Source organism: Anopheles maculipalpis, chromosome 3RL (assembly GCF_943734695.1).
Source record: "Anopheles maculipalpis chromosome 3RL, idAnoMacuDA_375_x, whole genome shotgun sequence".
Classification (NCBI taxonomy): Eukaryota; Metazoa; Arthropoda; class Insecta; order Diptera; family Culicidae; genus Anopheles; species Anopheles maculipalpis.
The window spans coordinates 39,601,006-39,615,050 of NC_064872.1; the positions used below are offsets into that span (position 1 = coordinate 39,601,006).

Below are 14,045 nucleotides of genomic sequence, written 5' to 3' on the forward strand. Positions count from 1 at the left end.
GTAAATGTTTATGAGAATAAGTTCAATTTCATCTTCCTTTGTGGTGAGTTACTCTTTTATAATTAATTTTAATTACAACGAAATGTTCTACTCCAAGCAAAATGAGATATAGAAAAGAGTGGAGCAAGTTACAATGGCGTGCGAAGGCCAGTAGTAGGCGATTGAATGAAATATTACCCCGGAAGTAGCTGTTGTATAGAAGCCCATAAAATAAATAGACGTAAACGCAAATAAAACCACCATGATCAATGAATTGAATTGTTTTAAAAAGGCAGCCGCCTGCTCTGTGTAATATGTATCGTAATGGTTTTGGATAGAAGGGAGGATTTTTCTTTTAATCAAAAACGGCAACCGAATAAAGTTGGGTTAAGAGTACGTCAACTGTCCAGTTCGTTCAGTTCAACAATTTCGTTCGTCAAGTTATACCAACGAAGTTCATCACGTCCAGTCATCAAAACGAACTGTGTATGTAGGTCGAGTGAACTGCACATTGAATTTGCTGAGCAGATCAGTGACGTCAGTGTCTCAAAGCAAACCAACTCTCCTCGGGAGCAACTCTGACGGAATATTTCTAAGTAGCGTGATGAACAAGAATACAACAACTTTCGGCAATCTCCGGAAAAGTGTGTTTTGGGAACCCATTTTATTAAACATTCACAATTATGCACTAACAAACTTAAGAGAGATAAAAAACGTAATGTAAAATTTGAGCAAACTATACGCAGTCAGATTGATACTAATAATGATGAGACATTACGCGACTGTTACACGTAACAAATGAAAAAAAAAAAATCAGTCCATAACATTGCAACACACATGCTTCACGCTTAAATGTGTGTAAAGAAACTAAACATTAAACAAATGCACTCTCTCTGGATCAGTTGCTATCACATGCCTAGTTACAGGGTGCGCCCCACTCTATTTCTCTGTGATCGCTAGTAATCTTCTACATGGCACTTTCTTGACGCTGGCTCAAAATCGCTTCCTTTCCCTCTTTACGTTCGCACGCTTCTACCATATCCTGCAACGCTTCCCCAAGTAGCGATTTTAGCAGCTCGTCCGTAATGCGATCCTTCACCTCGATCTCTTCCCGATCGAAGTTGGTCCAGCGCGCATCATCATCATACGTTTCCTGCTTAAGGATCTCGTCGACCTGATCAGGTTTGCGCTTGCTACCACAACCATTGCCGTAGACAAAAGGTACCGTTGCCGTGCAGTGGCCATGGTGCAGTAGATGATGATGGTGCAACTGTGGGTGGGACGGATGTGATTGTTGCTGTTGCTGATGATGCAAGAGCAGCTGCTGCTGTTGATGTTGGTGCTGCTGCTGTTGCAGGGCTAGCTGGGCATCGTTCAAAACTCGTCGTATTTTCACGCGAAGATAATCCTGCATGCAGCGCAACGCATCCGGTGGATTGTGAAAGACGAGCGGCCGTTTGTCGTGCGGTATCGTACGGAACGAAACGTTTGGCTCGGCTGGACGAAGATCACGGTACAGCTCTTTGCACATGTCGAGAATCAGTTTTTCGTACACGTTGGTGACGTGATCGGAGCGAAGATTTTCCGGTGCAATACGATCGCGATGCAGTTCCTCGACGCGTCCATCGATCAGCTCGTCGATTCGTGGCTCGGAAGGAAAAAGTAACGCTAATGGACTCCCGTTAGCAGGTGGGATATACGGCGGTGGTGGTTTGTTAGGAATTTCGCGGAAAAAGCCAACCTGCTGTTCGAGCTCCTTAATCTCCTGTTCGATCTGCAGCTGTTGACGGCGAAGGACTTCGGCCTCGTTGATAATGTCCGGCATACGTACGCCGACATTTGCGGATGATGTTGACGATGCAGTCTCCGTTTGATGATGGTGATACAATTGCTGCAATGGAGCCGGATAGTCACGATTGTACATAGCGTTGGAACTGGAACCGATCGCAACCATATCGCTGCTGCTACCTAACGCTTTTGATCTTAGCTTAACTTCTATTTTTGCACCATTTTGGTTAGCCGACGCTTTATCGTCGGCGTCCTTTGAAGGATCACCCGAAGGAGAAGGAATATCTCCTCTATCGTCATCGTAATCAAATGTGATTGTTTCTTCCGAACTGTTTTGGTCCTCAAACTGATCCGATTTTGAGACAAGTGATGCTGCTGTAATGGGTGACTTCATCAATGGAGTTCTTTCGAACGTTTCGCTTAATTCCTCCAACTCGTCGTGCAGTGTGGCAAGCCGTTTCGCCAACTCGGATGTGGTGGCTTGTGGGGAACTAGAAACAGTGGAAGATTTCGTGTGGAACACTTCTTCATCGTAAGAATTTTCAGATGGCTCTAAAGGTATATTCGAAGAACTCTGCGTTGGAGAAACGTTTTTTCCGTCATTATCCTCTCCCTCTTCTGCTTGATGATGTTGTTCATTACTAGCCACCTCAATTTTTTCGTCAATACTTTCTGCTGCAATTGTGGGTGTAACCGTCGTGGGAGTCGTAAGGTTCGAAATGGAACTATTTCCACTTGCCTCTTCCAGTGACTGTGCAATTGAAATGCTAGTATCGCTGCTAATCGTATCCAAATCGTCTCCTTCTGCATTGGACAATTTCTCCTGAACTTTCTTCTCCGTCGCTAGTGGAACGGATAGTTCAACCGTTGCGCTACTTTCACGGCTACTACTTGATGCCGAATCATCATCATCACTTTCGATCTTAAGCGATGTGTTGTTCAGTAACATCGGTGGCAGTGACATGTCCTCGATCAATTGCTGGCTTTCATCTCCCACCTCCATTGCCCCATTGCTTCCGGACTGATCCTCGAATGTTATAGAGTAGCTGTCGCTTTTGACCGGTTCTTCTTCTATTGTCACTTCATGCTCGTTTCCAACGGCAGATTGATACTGGGTGGATGTTTCTTCCAGTGTGTGGAACTCTACCGATTCGATGCTTCTTCTACTGTTCGGTGACCATCCATTTACAGTGGAAGAGAGCAAACATTTATCGTCTTCCATCATTGGAGTCAGCTCACAAGCTTCCATCGCATCAGGTTCCACTTGAGTGACGACATCACACTCCGATTGCTCTGTGTTTGTTGTTTCATTCGTTGTAGCCGTTACTGTATCGTGTAGTGATTCCTTTTGAATAATTTCCTTCTGTTTCTCTACGGTGCGAATCGTTTCTTCTCCTATCGCCGTGCTTTGCAATGACTCGCTATCTTCTACACTTTCCGTAGTGTTTGCTGTATCCGTATCGTTTGAACCTTTGCGATGAATGATTTTGATCGACTGATCTAGCAACGCTTCCTTTAGCTGTCCTTCGTTTCGTTGGAACTGTTCCAGCACACATTTCTTTGCATCCTCAAACAGCGCTTCCATATGATGGCGTGTAATTGGATAGTTTCTACCCGGTTCATATCGCTGCTCCTCGATACCGGTTAATCGGTACCAAAATTTGTTCAGCTTACTTCCTCCGGTTAGAACAATTTCTTCAGCTGATTCCGGTTCTTTTTCACGTTCGTCTTGCTCGTGATCTCGTCGAGTGCCAGGGGTTGGAATGCTGTGTAACGTTTTTAAACTCTTCTCAATTCTTTGCACTCGTTGCTCAATCGTCATCTCATGGCGTGGGTTACTCGCTGCCTCCAACTTGCGACTATTGTAGGCTAGCAATCGATCCTCCACCGCAATAAGCTCTTTTTCCTCGCGTTCCAGCTTTCGATGCCATTCGAGCAAATGTTGCACATGTTCCTTGCGTTTGCGCAGTTCTTCTTCTCTTCGCAGTAAAATGCTGAAACATAGAATCATTCATTAGTAGGTAGGAATTCTGGTAGAAATGTATGATATGTACACTTACACTTCCAAACGATCGTTCGGTTCTAGCTCCCGGCCCCGAATTGCTATCTGTATAGAGTTGCTGGTGGTTGTTGTAGTCGTTCCCGATATTCTTTTACCAGCACTTTCCGGTGTACGGGAGTGTTGTTGACGAGCAATACGTAAGTTGCTGGGCGATTTGCGCAGTGTAAGCGAACCGGAGTTGTTTGCTATCGGCGAGGAGCAGTAAGAATTAAGCTTACTGTCGACCATTTTCGTCATCAGCGCTGGATCATTGGCCGTCATGGTACGCGAGGATTCCGTGGACGATTTTAAAGCGCTTAACAAACATAACAAGTAATTAATGAATTATTTTGCTTCAATTTTATCTGCTAAAATGCTTAATCAAATGTTAAATGCTGCATAAAAGGTAGGTTAATATAAATCCTAATACAAGTACATTGCGTTAAGAAGAGGAAGTAGAAGGGAAGGTTGTGAAGGTATTACCAAGACGGTTCGATGTTACGAGAAGAGCGACTGAACAAGACGACAGAAGATTAAGGGGGACATAGTTGCAGTCTATTTAAGAGAACCCAATCGGAAAGAGTCAATAAACTGTTTTAGGACATGACAATCGTCAGACGAACACACGGTAAGATAGACGGGTTCATGTTGGCCTTCTAATGTTCAAGCCCATTAGAGAGACAAATAGCATTGGACATATCTTACTGATACCCGAAAATTCCCATCGTAATTCGGATGATATTTGATCGCCCTCCGGCTTAGAACATTATGTTTGTTAAAAAATAACCAAGAATAACTTACCTATTTAACTCTGTTCGATCCTTTTGCAGTCGCAATAATATTGCACGCTGTTTCTTTTTAACCGCCGTTACTTGATCCGTCAAACCCTTATCTCGGTAGCGTTGCTTCTGAAGCTCCAGCCAAGCTAGCTGTCCTTTGGCTCGATTAAGTAAGGCCTTTTGCTTGGACTGTACGCGCGACACCAGATGATCTTCTTTGCTACGTTCAGTTTGAATGAGTTGATCGAACTGTAATTACAAGAATGAAGATGTAGTTGCCTTTCAAATACTTATCATACCAGTGTTAGAATGGTTATTGCTTACCATTCCAATAGAAGAATAGCTAAGGTTCGTTTCCGAAACGGTAGTAGATAGAATGGACACTTCCAAGTCAGTTCTATTGAACATGGCAGTCAGCAGATCACTGTTGATAGTTGCATCAGCATTCTCTAAGTAAAGTGAATCCTTGTTGGTTTGTGCTGTGTGCGGCTTATTTTTCCAGATACTATCCTCCGAGGAGCTCCTCATCAGTGGAACAGAATTAACCTTCACATCGTCGACGTTTTCCGAATGTTTAAAACTAAACGATCTCTCCTCATCCTGGTTACGCTGTATTTCTTCACCGATGCTACTTTCCTGTGAAACTTCCTTGTGCTCCAAATTATTTCCCTCTTGATTTGCAATACTTCGTCCTTGGAATGCATGAAGTTGCTGCTCTCTGTCCGCCGTAAATTGTGCTCTACGCAAACTCTCTTCGAACGATGGCAAATATTCTTCTGGCATCGGTGGCTGATTGTTTGTCGTGTTGTTGTGACTATCCGAAAGGCTGAACGATCGAGAATCAAAATCACTCGAATGGGCGGTTGTGGTGTGACTGGTTGCCTTTCGCTCATCATCGGTTGCATTTGTTTCTGGCCGATTCGGTGCATCGTCTCGAAGTGAAGCAACGGGATCGTTTCGATCGAACGACGTGGATGTTGAGGATTGTGCCGAGCTTTTGGAGCTATTTTCACCAGTATCGCTTCTCGCACTGCTATTTGCAGAGGAAGTGGATGAAAAAGTGGTCGAAGACACTGTAGTTGATGAGGCCGAAATGGTTGTTTTTGTTTCGTGAGGTTCTGTAGGTGGTGGAGGTGCCTCGGTTTGACTTTGATGCTCAAAATCATCGCTGTAGTTTGAGGCTGTGGTCGTAATCGCATCTGAAACTTTCCCTTCCTGTTTGTCTGAGTCAACTGTTTCTATCTTTGTGACCGTTGAGTTGCGTTGTATCGCTAGCGATGTTTGCGTCATCTCGTCACGTAGTCGCATAACGTCCTGCGGAAATTGTGGGATCGCTGCTGAAGTCGGAACATTTTTCAATGCCGAGTAGAGTTGCTGATTAACTTCGATTACGTGCGTTAGACTTCGATTGAACGATTCCAATAAACGCTGATATTCTTGTTCTTTCTGCGATCGATCCAGGTGGGAAACGTTGGACGTATTGTGAACGGCAACATGAGGATGGGATGGACTTAATGCTCTAGGCTTCTCTAGATCTTTTCCGTTGTCTATTGACTTCACGTGATCGCTGTGATGTGGCGATCTGGCAGATGCGTTGCCAGGAGTAGAGATTTTCAGGTTAGAAATTTTTTCTATCGAAAGGGGGCTTACAGGGCCGTTGGTACCGGGTCCATGAGGTCCAGCTGGTATTTCTATCTTCGTACTGCTGAGCAGCGGAGGCAGTGGCAAAGCTAGGTCAGATTTGATGGAACTAATATCGGACGTCGTGTTTGGTGAAGAACATGGTGATATTTTGGTAACAATAGATGATCCTTCCTCGTGAGTATTACCAAATTGTCGTTTGTTTAGAACCTGTTCTTCAGTGCGTTGAACAGTAGTTGCAACATTCTTCCTAATAAAGGGCACACTTTCGATTTCGTTCATATAGGAACTATATCGTGTGCTGGGGATTTTCTGATGAACAGGTTTTTGCTCTTGTTGGATGGTTTGTTTGTCCCTTTCCTCCCGGACATGCTGGACGGCTTCAAGTTTTTTGCGCACTGCCAATATGAAAGGATAAGGATCGGGTTGCCGCAGAGATTGCTTGAGCCATGAAGGAACGGTCTTTACCGGTTGAGATAAAGGAAAATCCTGTGTTGGTTTTTCTTCTATAATAATGGGAGCAACATTGCTTTCATATTGTTTTGGTTGCTTCGCAGGCTGTGTGCAAACATTTGTCGGCACAAGCATTACATCCGGCACTTGGAGCTTCAATTCCTGTTCAGCAGCAACAGTCGCTTCCACGCTGTCCTCTTCGGCATTGATCTCTATGAGCTGTGCGTTTACTTTCACTTTGTTGGGCAACGAAACAGCTTGCAATTTATTCAGTGGGCTTTGCGATACAATATCGTCCAGAGTCAAATTATCCGGCTTGCGAAGTATTCCAATTTTGATACTTGATTTACTTATCGTGCTTGCGGTGGATGGATTGGTGGATCTGCCGGAAGAACCATCTTTGTCTACACGTAAATCGATTTTTCGACTGCCGGCTGAAGGTGGTTTTGATGAAACCTCCGGTGCAGGATCTTTCACTTTAAGTACAATATCAGCCTTAGAATCTTGTGGAGCTTTGTCCTTCTTTATCAATCGCAACGTTGGTGTTGAGGCAAATTTACGTAAACCCATTGTTGGTCGAACGGAGGACTTTTGATCCTGACATTGAACTGAAGGCGCATCTTTTTCCTTGCAGGATGAAGACCGTTTGTACACATTATCTCCTTCCTTTGGCGCGCAGGACAGCGAACGTTTGCGAGTGTTTTGCAAATTTTTCGTCACTAGCTTTTGCGAGCTTTGTCGAAGAGTTTCCAGCCGCTGCTTGATGAGATCCTTTTCCGCGGTGCCTTTGGTATTGGCACCCGTACCTACAGGAGCATCCTTTTTCTCCAATCGGCGTTTCGCATGTTGTGCTCTCATAAATTCCCGAGCTTTTGCCGGATCGTAAGATTTCTCTTTTTTCTTCACATCTTCTACTACTGCAGTTTTGATTGTGCTAGAAAGGGGTTTAGAGGGTGGCTTGGGTCGCACTGGATTACCTGTAGGTGGTTTCGACATTTCGACGGTACGATCAGAATCTTGGTTTGCGATTTGTGGTGGAGGCATAATAATACTGGTATCTATTATATCACTTGGAGGCTGACTAATACTTTCAGTTATAATCAGTTCGTTGGACGGTTGTACAATATCTGCTTGTTTTGGCGTTTCCATTAGCAACGAACGCCGTGCTGCTATCGGTTGCTGCGTCGCAGGGATAAGTTGAGTCTCCTGCGTTGCACACTGTATTTCACCAACTGATTTCATTTCTCGCTGAATAACACCAGTCTTGGCAGCACTTTTGTGTTGTATTGTGCTTACAGAGGTACTTTCTGCTTCCGATGACCCTTTCTCTACGATACGTGAAACTTCAATCGCAGACGAGGGAGCAGGTGGTGGTGTAGAAGAAGGAGTTTTGTTTTCCTTAAAGCTTTCACGGAGAAAATCTTGAAAGTCATTCGTGGCTCGCTCGCGCTCCGTTCGCCGTACCTCGAATTCTTTTTTGATATCTTTGTTCTGAGGAGAAAGGATCGGTGTTATACGATATGAGGCCACCGGCACGTCGGATGCCGCACTGATTGGCATGTTTCGTTTTTCTGTTAGCACACTGCCCGATCCTGTTAGACCCGGTCCAGCAAGTGTTTGTATTGATTTTATTATAACGCCGGGTGTTTTTGGCTGGCGTTTTGGGCTGCCGGGTGGCGTCTTCAGTACCAGCTTCGTTACTTGCATTGTGCCATTGTCGGCTCCGGCAGTTGTTAGCGGCCCGGGCCGCTTTGCTTGCCGGCGAGGCGATAGGGAAACGATCTGTATCGCACTGCGCCGAACTGTTGGCAGGATAACATCGTCGAGCGGTATTTGCTTACAATCTGGTTCCGATTCGATGGAGTACGTTGCGGAATCAAAATCGTCCATGGCGATTGCTTATGAAGCTGGTCGTTTGTTCGTGTAATCCACAGTTAAGATTTACCTTGAGGCACTACGATTTTATACTACAGCTAAATAGTTGTACAAAAAACGCAAAAACTACGATCGATCAATCTGTACAAAAAGCATTAACTGATTTTCCGGTTTTACAGGTTGAGGTCGTTGTCCGAGATGGCGTCGTGGCGGTACCCGGAATGTTTGTTTCGTGTACGGCAGCACGATTACATTCCGATGCATGCTGTTGTTTCAAACGGTTTTTTTTTCACATGTTCGACTTATCACTTATCGAATTTTTAACAAATCTTCTTACAACTGGATCAACCACACGTTTCTTGATACTGATTCGCCGTAATATTGAAAATTTCGCGTCTCTTTTTGTTGTTATTGTTTGTTTGTCCGCTTCGAATCCAAGGCAACGGTTGAAAGTATGCACACTGGTCGAGCACTGTGTGATTTGTGCGCGTTAGAAATTTAATGACGTTTCATAAATCAAAGTAGGTTAAAAAAAAGTAAAAATAAATTAATGGAAAACTTTAGGTTAAGATTACTTGATCATTGTTTTATTATTCATGGTTGGATGGATAACTCTTATTTTATGTTGTAAAAATTAAAATAAATGTTGCTGTATTTTGAAATCTTCATAAAGAAAGATCTGTCTAACCGTTGTGTTTTGAGAGAGTAGCCACTGTGTTTAATGATCGCTTGTCGAAGTTGAAGCGTTAGGAAGCGTTATGTTGTATGTCGTTACGAAAATAACCCTTGCAATAGCGGCGATCACATTTGCAATCATAACGAAAGTTCTGTTTTTAAATGTTTCTAAAGTGCACGTGTTTTTGCAATTTTAATTACGATTGGGCAACTTCCAATTTTCGTTTCTCATGATATACTTGCAATTTCGTTTCAGTTTTACGAAAAGTCTCATTTTTGACCATTCTTTTGTCAAAACTTCTAGTCTTATTTTTCACCATTTTTTTGCCAAGACTTCTAGGTCACGCTGGCTATTAATTGACTTTCTAGACTTGCTGATACCACGTACGTGGATAATCAGTCCCACTACAGGAGAACGCTCCGGATGGGATTTGACCCGCGATCCTGCCGTGTGAAAACCGAGGCCGTTGTCGCCTTAACACCTTTCCACCCCGGTGACTAAACTATATACTAAAACATAGAGAACATAATTTAGCAGCTTCTATTTGCAATTTGTAACGAAGCAGAACTTTATAATGAATGTTGAGCATTACTTTTCACTAGCTTTCAGCACATTTCATCACAATTTCATTATCGTGTTCGTCATGTCTTGTTGTCAGCAGAAGCTTGATCGCGTGCTCAAACATCGTTCATGTGTTTGTGAGGTGATGGTTAGTATTACTAATTACCACAGCTTCCGTCGCAACAAGCATCGCGGGACCATACAGGGTCACGCGTGCAGTATACACTCGGGGGGACACTTTCTTGTTGTCAACCATGTCAACGAACATCGGTACCATGTCAGCAGTTAACCGTCTCGTGGTCGAGCTACATTCTCGTACGCTGCAGCAGGTACCTGAAGTCAGTAAAATGTCATACCGGCTTAAACCGTTTGCAATGATCGGACGTGAATGATTGGAGGGTTGAGTGTAGTACGATCTGCAAAAAGGATCAACCATCATCGGTCACGTAGTATCTTCATTATGTCCGCATAAAGACAAATTCTTCATCTGATCCAGCTCGGGGACAGGTTCGAGTATGCAGTGTGCAAAATTACGCGACCTGCCTGTAGGTAACAACAGGAGCGGACCGAATTGTAAGTCCACTCTTTGGTGCCCTAGTTTGTGATGGCGGTTTTTTGGGTAGTGTAGCTTGTAAGGAATAGGTCAATTGTATCATCTCAGCTTGACCCAGTTACCGGCAGCTGGACCGCACCGCAATTCTGCCCATTCTGTCACCTACCGCCACCTAATCGCAGAACTGAAAACACGAACACAACTTCAAAGGCTGTTCGGTGTGGCTTCGGTTAGCGCGCAAAGATCTGCGTGACGATCGGATGTCTTTTCTCGTGTACAGAAAATTAAAAAAAGCTATCACTGGTCAGGGTCGTAATATTCTGACATTCTTCGAATAGGCACAAATCGGTGCAGTTAATGTTTGCATTGTTCCGAGGAACGCGGATAGCATACCAATTTAGTGAATTTGTTTTCGTTCGCAGATTCGCGTCAGCTGGAGCCTCTGCTTAGTAACGGATTTTTATGTTGTTTTGCACAGGCATGACATGTGCGGCATGACGAAAGCGTATTGACCATTTTTCGTGTCAAGCTAAGAGCGCCCATCAAATATCCACGTGTCTTAACAGGTGGTATCATTCTAATGTACGCTGGAATCGAACCTGTTCGCGACACACGCACAAGCTTTTAAGAGCATTCGCAGTTTGCTAGAGGGGGCCAACAACCGGCAGACCTTCGGGGGAGTTAGCGAGACAGACTGTAAACTGTTGTGGATCTTGTTCTGGGTTGACAGCAACTGATCACGCACTCCAATCAGTCTGTGCGAAAGTTTTAGAACGGAAGCAACAAAACATAAAACAAAATTTTGCCACTAATTGAAACCGCCCGGTCTCTCACTCGTGCCTATCTTCGGGGCACCCTATTGAGAGCATGCAGGAGCAACTAACCGGTGCACGTTGAGGTTGTTGAGTGCTGGTACGAAAATTGTAGCAGATAAAATGCAAAATTGCATTTTAATTAAACGATTTCCATCGATCTAATGATGGTGTCATTGCATGTGCGTTGCATATGCGTGGCATATATGGTTCGCTGGATCGACGCTTGGATTGGTTTGGAGCGTGGAGCGATTCGCAATGAACCGGTCGAAAAAAAAAAAAAAAAGATAAACATGTGGAAAACCCCATCGCCAGATAAGTCGATAATTAATATGATGAGATTTGATTCTCTGCAGTAGGTAGCGTGTGGTTGAACCAAACATTTTATGCTTCGCTACACATGGCTACAAGATGACCTTGAGTTAGATGATCATCAGTCGATATTAGTTTATTGGCGATCGTTAGCTAGATTTTATTAGACTACAACACATTGGAAGTGAATGCTATGAAATAGTTATGTTATTAAGTTAACACTTCCCTGCATTTAATTAGTATATGCTTCTTCCCTTTCCTAGAAATACAACTTTTACAACTTACAAGGAATCCTGACGAGATAGACAAACCCTATTTTAGTCTGGTTTCTTTAACATTTTGTCTATCTGTAGATGAGCAGTGATTTCTGTGTTAGGTCCAAATGGTGCAATCCTGTGGTGCAATAATTTAAGCTTCTTCCAGTTCTCAAGCTTTAGCAATGGCTTCACTGGCTTTCCATGTTAACCATTAGGATTAAGGTTGAGGTTTGTTTTTCTTAAAAATGCCATGAAGGACCTAATGCTGATCATAATATTGTTTCCTTTCCAAATCGCAATTTGGATAATCGTTTTCGGTTGTTGGTGCGTTCGATTCTCAATGAATTAAGCTACAAAATAATGCTAAAGAAAATATTTATATTTATTTTTTATTACATAATGACGGTCAGGCCCTATTCCTTAGAAAATATTGATATCGTATTATGTGAATTTCTTTTTTGCACCCAATTTAGACTGAATTGTCTAACATTTAACATTTAACAGCTATTGAAATTTGGCAGTATTGAAAAGTTTTTTTTGGCTCGGTATTGATTTGAACCCCGGTCTTCAAACCGGGGTTCAAATCCCATGCGGACCGTCCACCCGTAGTGAGGACTGACTTTTTAACTACGGGGTATGAAAGCAAGTCTAGTAAGCCATTCGATGGTAACCTAGTAGGTCGTTAAGCCAAGAAGCAAAATATGCTTTTCTTAGTCTAGCATTTATTGTACATCTAAGACTGAATCTAAAGCTAAAGCTTTCTATGAGTTAGGCACCATATCCTTGCAGGTCAGTCTGGGACCTGCAACCATGAATTGAAAATTTACACCAATCATTGATGTCAAGCTTCAAGCTTGGTCAAGCTTGATGCTTGTTATTAAATGTCTATTGCTTTATCTCACCAGTAGGGAACAAAGTGGGTTCAGTCCCCTAAAAAAAGGAAAACTATTAAAAACTCTAAAAAGTGTAAATACAACAAAACATTGTTATAATAAATTTGGTTAACTAAGAATTGTTGCTTAACAAAACAGCTTGGCGTTTGGATATGGTAGAATGTGCATTCTTTTATTAGAAAAACTAACCAATTGTTTTCCAAAACCCTAGGCAATCTTCCGTTACAAAACCGTTACAAAGTTATGCAACTGTAACACCTGTTTGAATTTCAAATAATCCATCATAAATAAAAAATAGCTTTTAGGCATTAGTAGCTCCATCCTGGAAGACGCTTATTGTAAATTGTTGTATAATATTTTGCAGATCTACCTTGCAGCAAAACCGACAAGAATTCAAAACAATTCTCCTGTCCGCGTGCGGTATCCGAAATTCCTTTCGTGTGCCGGTAGCGCTCAATCGTTCGGTATCAACCATAGCCCAAACCTTCGAATAATATTTTCCCAGCCTCGATCAAGGCAATGGGGAGCATAAATTACGCTGTTCTGATTTTATTTTGGTCTCGTTTCACTTTCGTTTGCAGTCAGCGCTCCACTCTGCTCCTCCATCCATCTCCTGCCAATACGCCATCATTCCGTCTGCTGATGAAAGTTGTTGGATGTGGTGTAGAGTGTTGGTTGCGGTGCCTTGTATGCCGTGTCTTTTTGTCTTGAGGTTTTAGTGTACCGATAGCCTCGGGGCGACAGTCTCACGTACTCCACCGTCGATCGACCAAAATCTGCCCAAAAATCTCCGGCTTCTGTCCAGCGACGCACATCCAGCACGCAATCTGGCTTTTGTGTGGCAGCCTTTTTTGGGTGCCGGAAAAGTAAGACCGTCCCTTACCTGGCGTAGCCGAGCGGTTAGTAATTTGCAGTATGAAAATATCGGAATACTTCGGCTTGTATATGCAAGAGAACAAGCGTAAAACAAAAGCTCATGGCCAGAATACAAGGTCACATGGAATTGTTTGCAAATTCCACCCTTAGTGTTGGGGCTTTGGGTTTTCTGCAACAATTATGGACGCGTGTGTTAGTACGTGATCTACCTCTTAGCGAGAGAAAGGAAAATAAGTGCTAGGAATACGCAGGAATGTTTTAATTCCTTTGAGAGATCACAAGTTTTGCTTGGGATAAAATAATCTTGAGATCTTTATGGTAATGCTGTTAAGAAAAAAAAAGAAAGAGATTAGTTAATCTTTATGTGCACCTTGTTGTATTCTTTGTTTGGTCGGAGGTCTCAAGACCTGTTTGTCCTTCTAATATGTTTTAAAATATGTCAATGGACGCAACCATTGCCTCAAATTTGTCTAAACATTTTAAACAATCCTTTCACTGGGACTCGATCATTGATCATTAAAATTGTGTGAAACAAATAGGAAAACTAAA

General features: G+C 43.0%; 1 protein-coding gene across 1 annotated transcript; it reads right to left on the reverse strand.

Annotated features, from left to right (window-relative positions):
* Window positions 1-945: 945 nt before the first annotated feature.
* On the reverse strand, window positions 946-8,579 carry LOC126563741 (mucin-5AC-like). Its single transcript, XM_050220438.1, has 4 exons — window positions 4,912-8,579; window positions 4,610-4,836; window positions 3,828-4,124; window positions 946-3,761 (listed from the first exon to the last, which is right to left on the reverse strand). The coding sequence occupies exons 1-4, from the start codon at window positions 8,569-8,571 to the stop codon at window positions 947-949; spliced, it is 6,999 nt and encodes a 2,332-aa protein (XP_050076395.1). The 5' UTR covers window positions 8,572-8,579; the 3' UTR covers window position 946.
* Window positions 8,580-14,045: the final 5,466 nt, after the last annotated feature.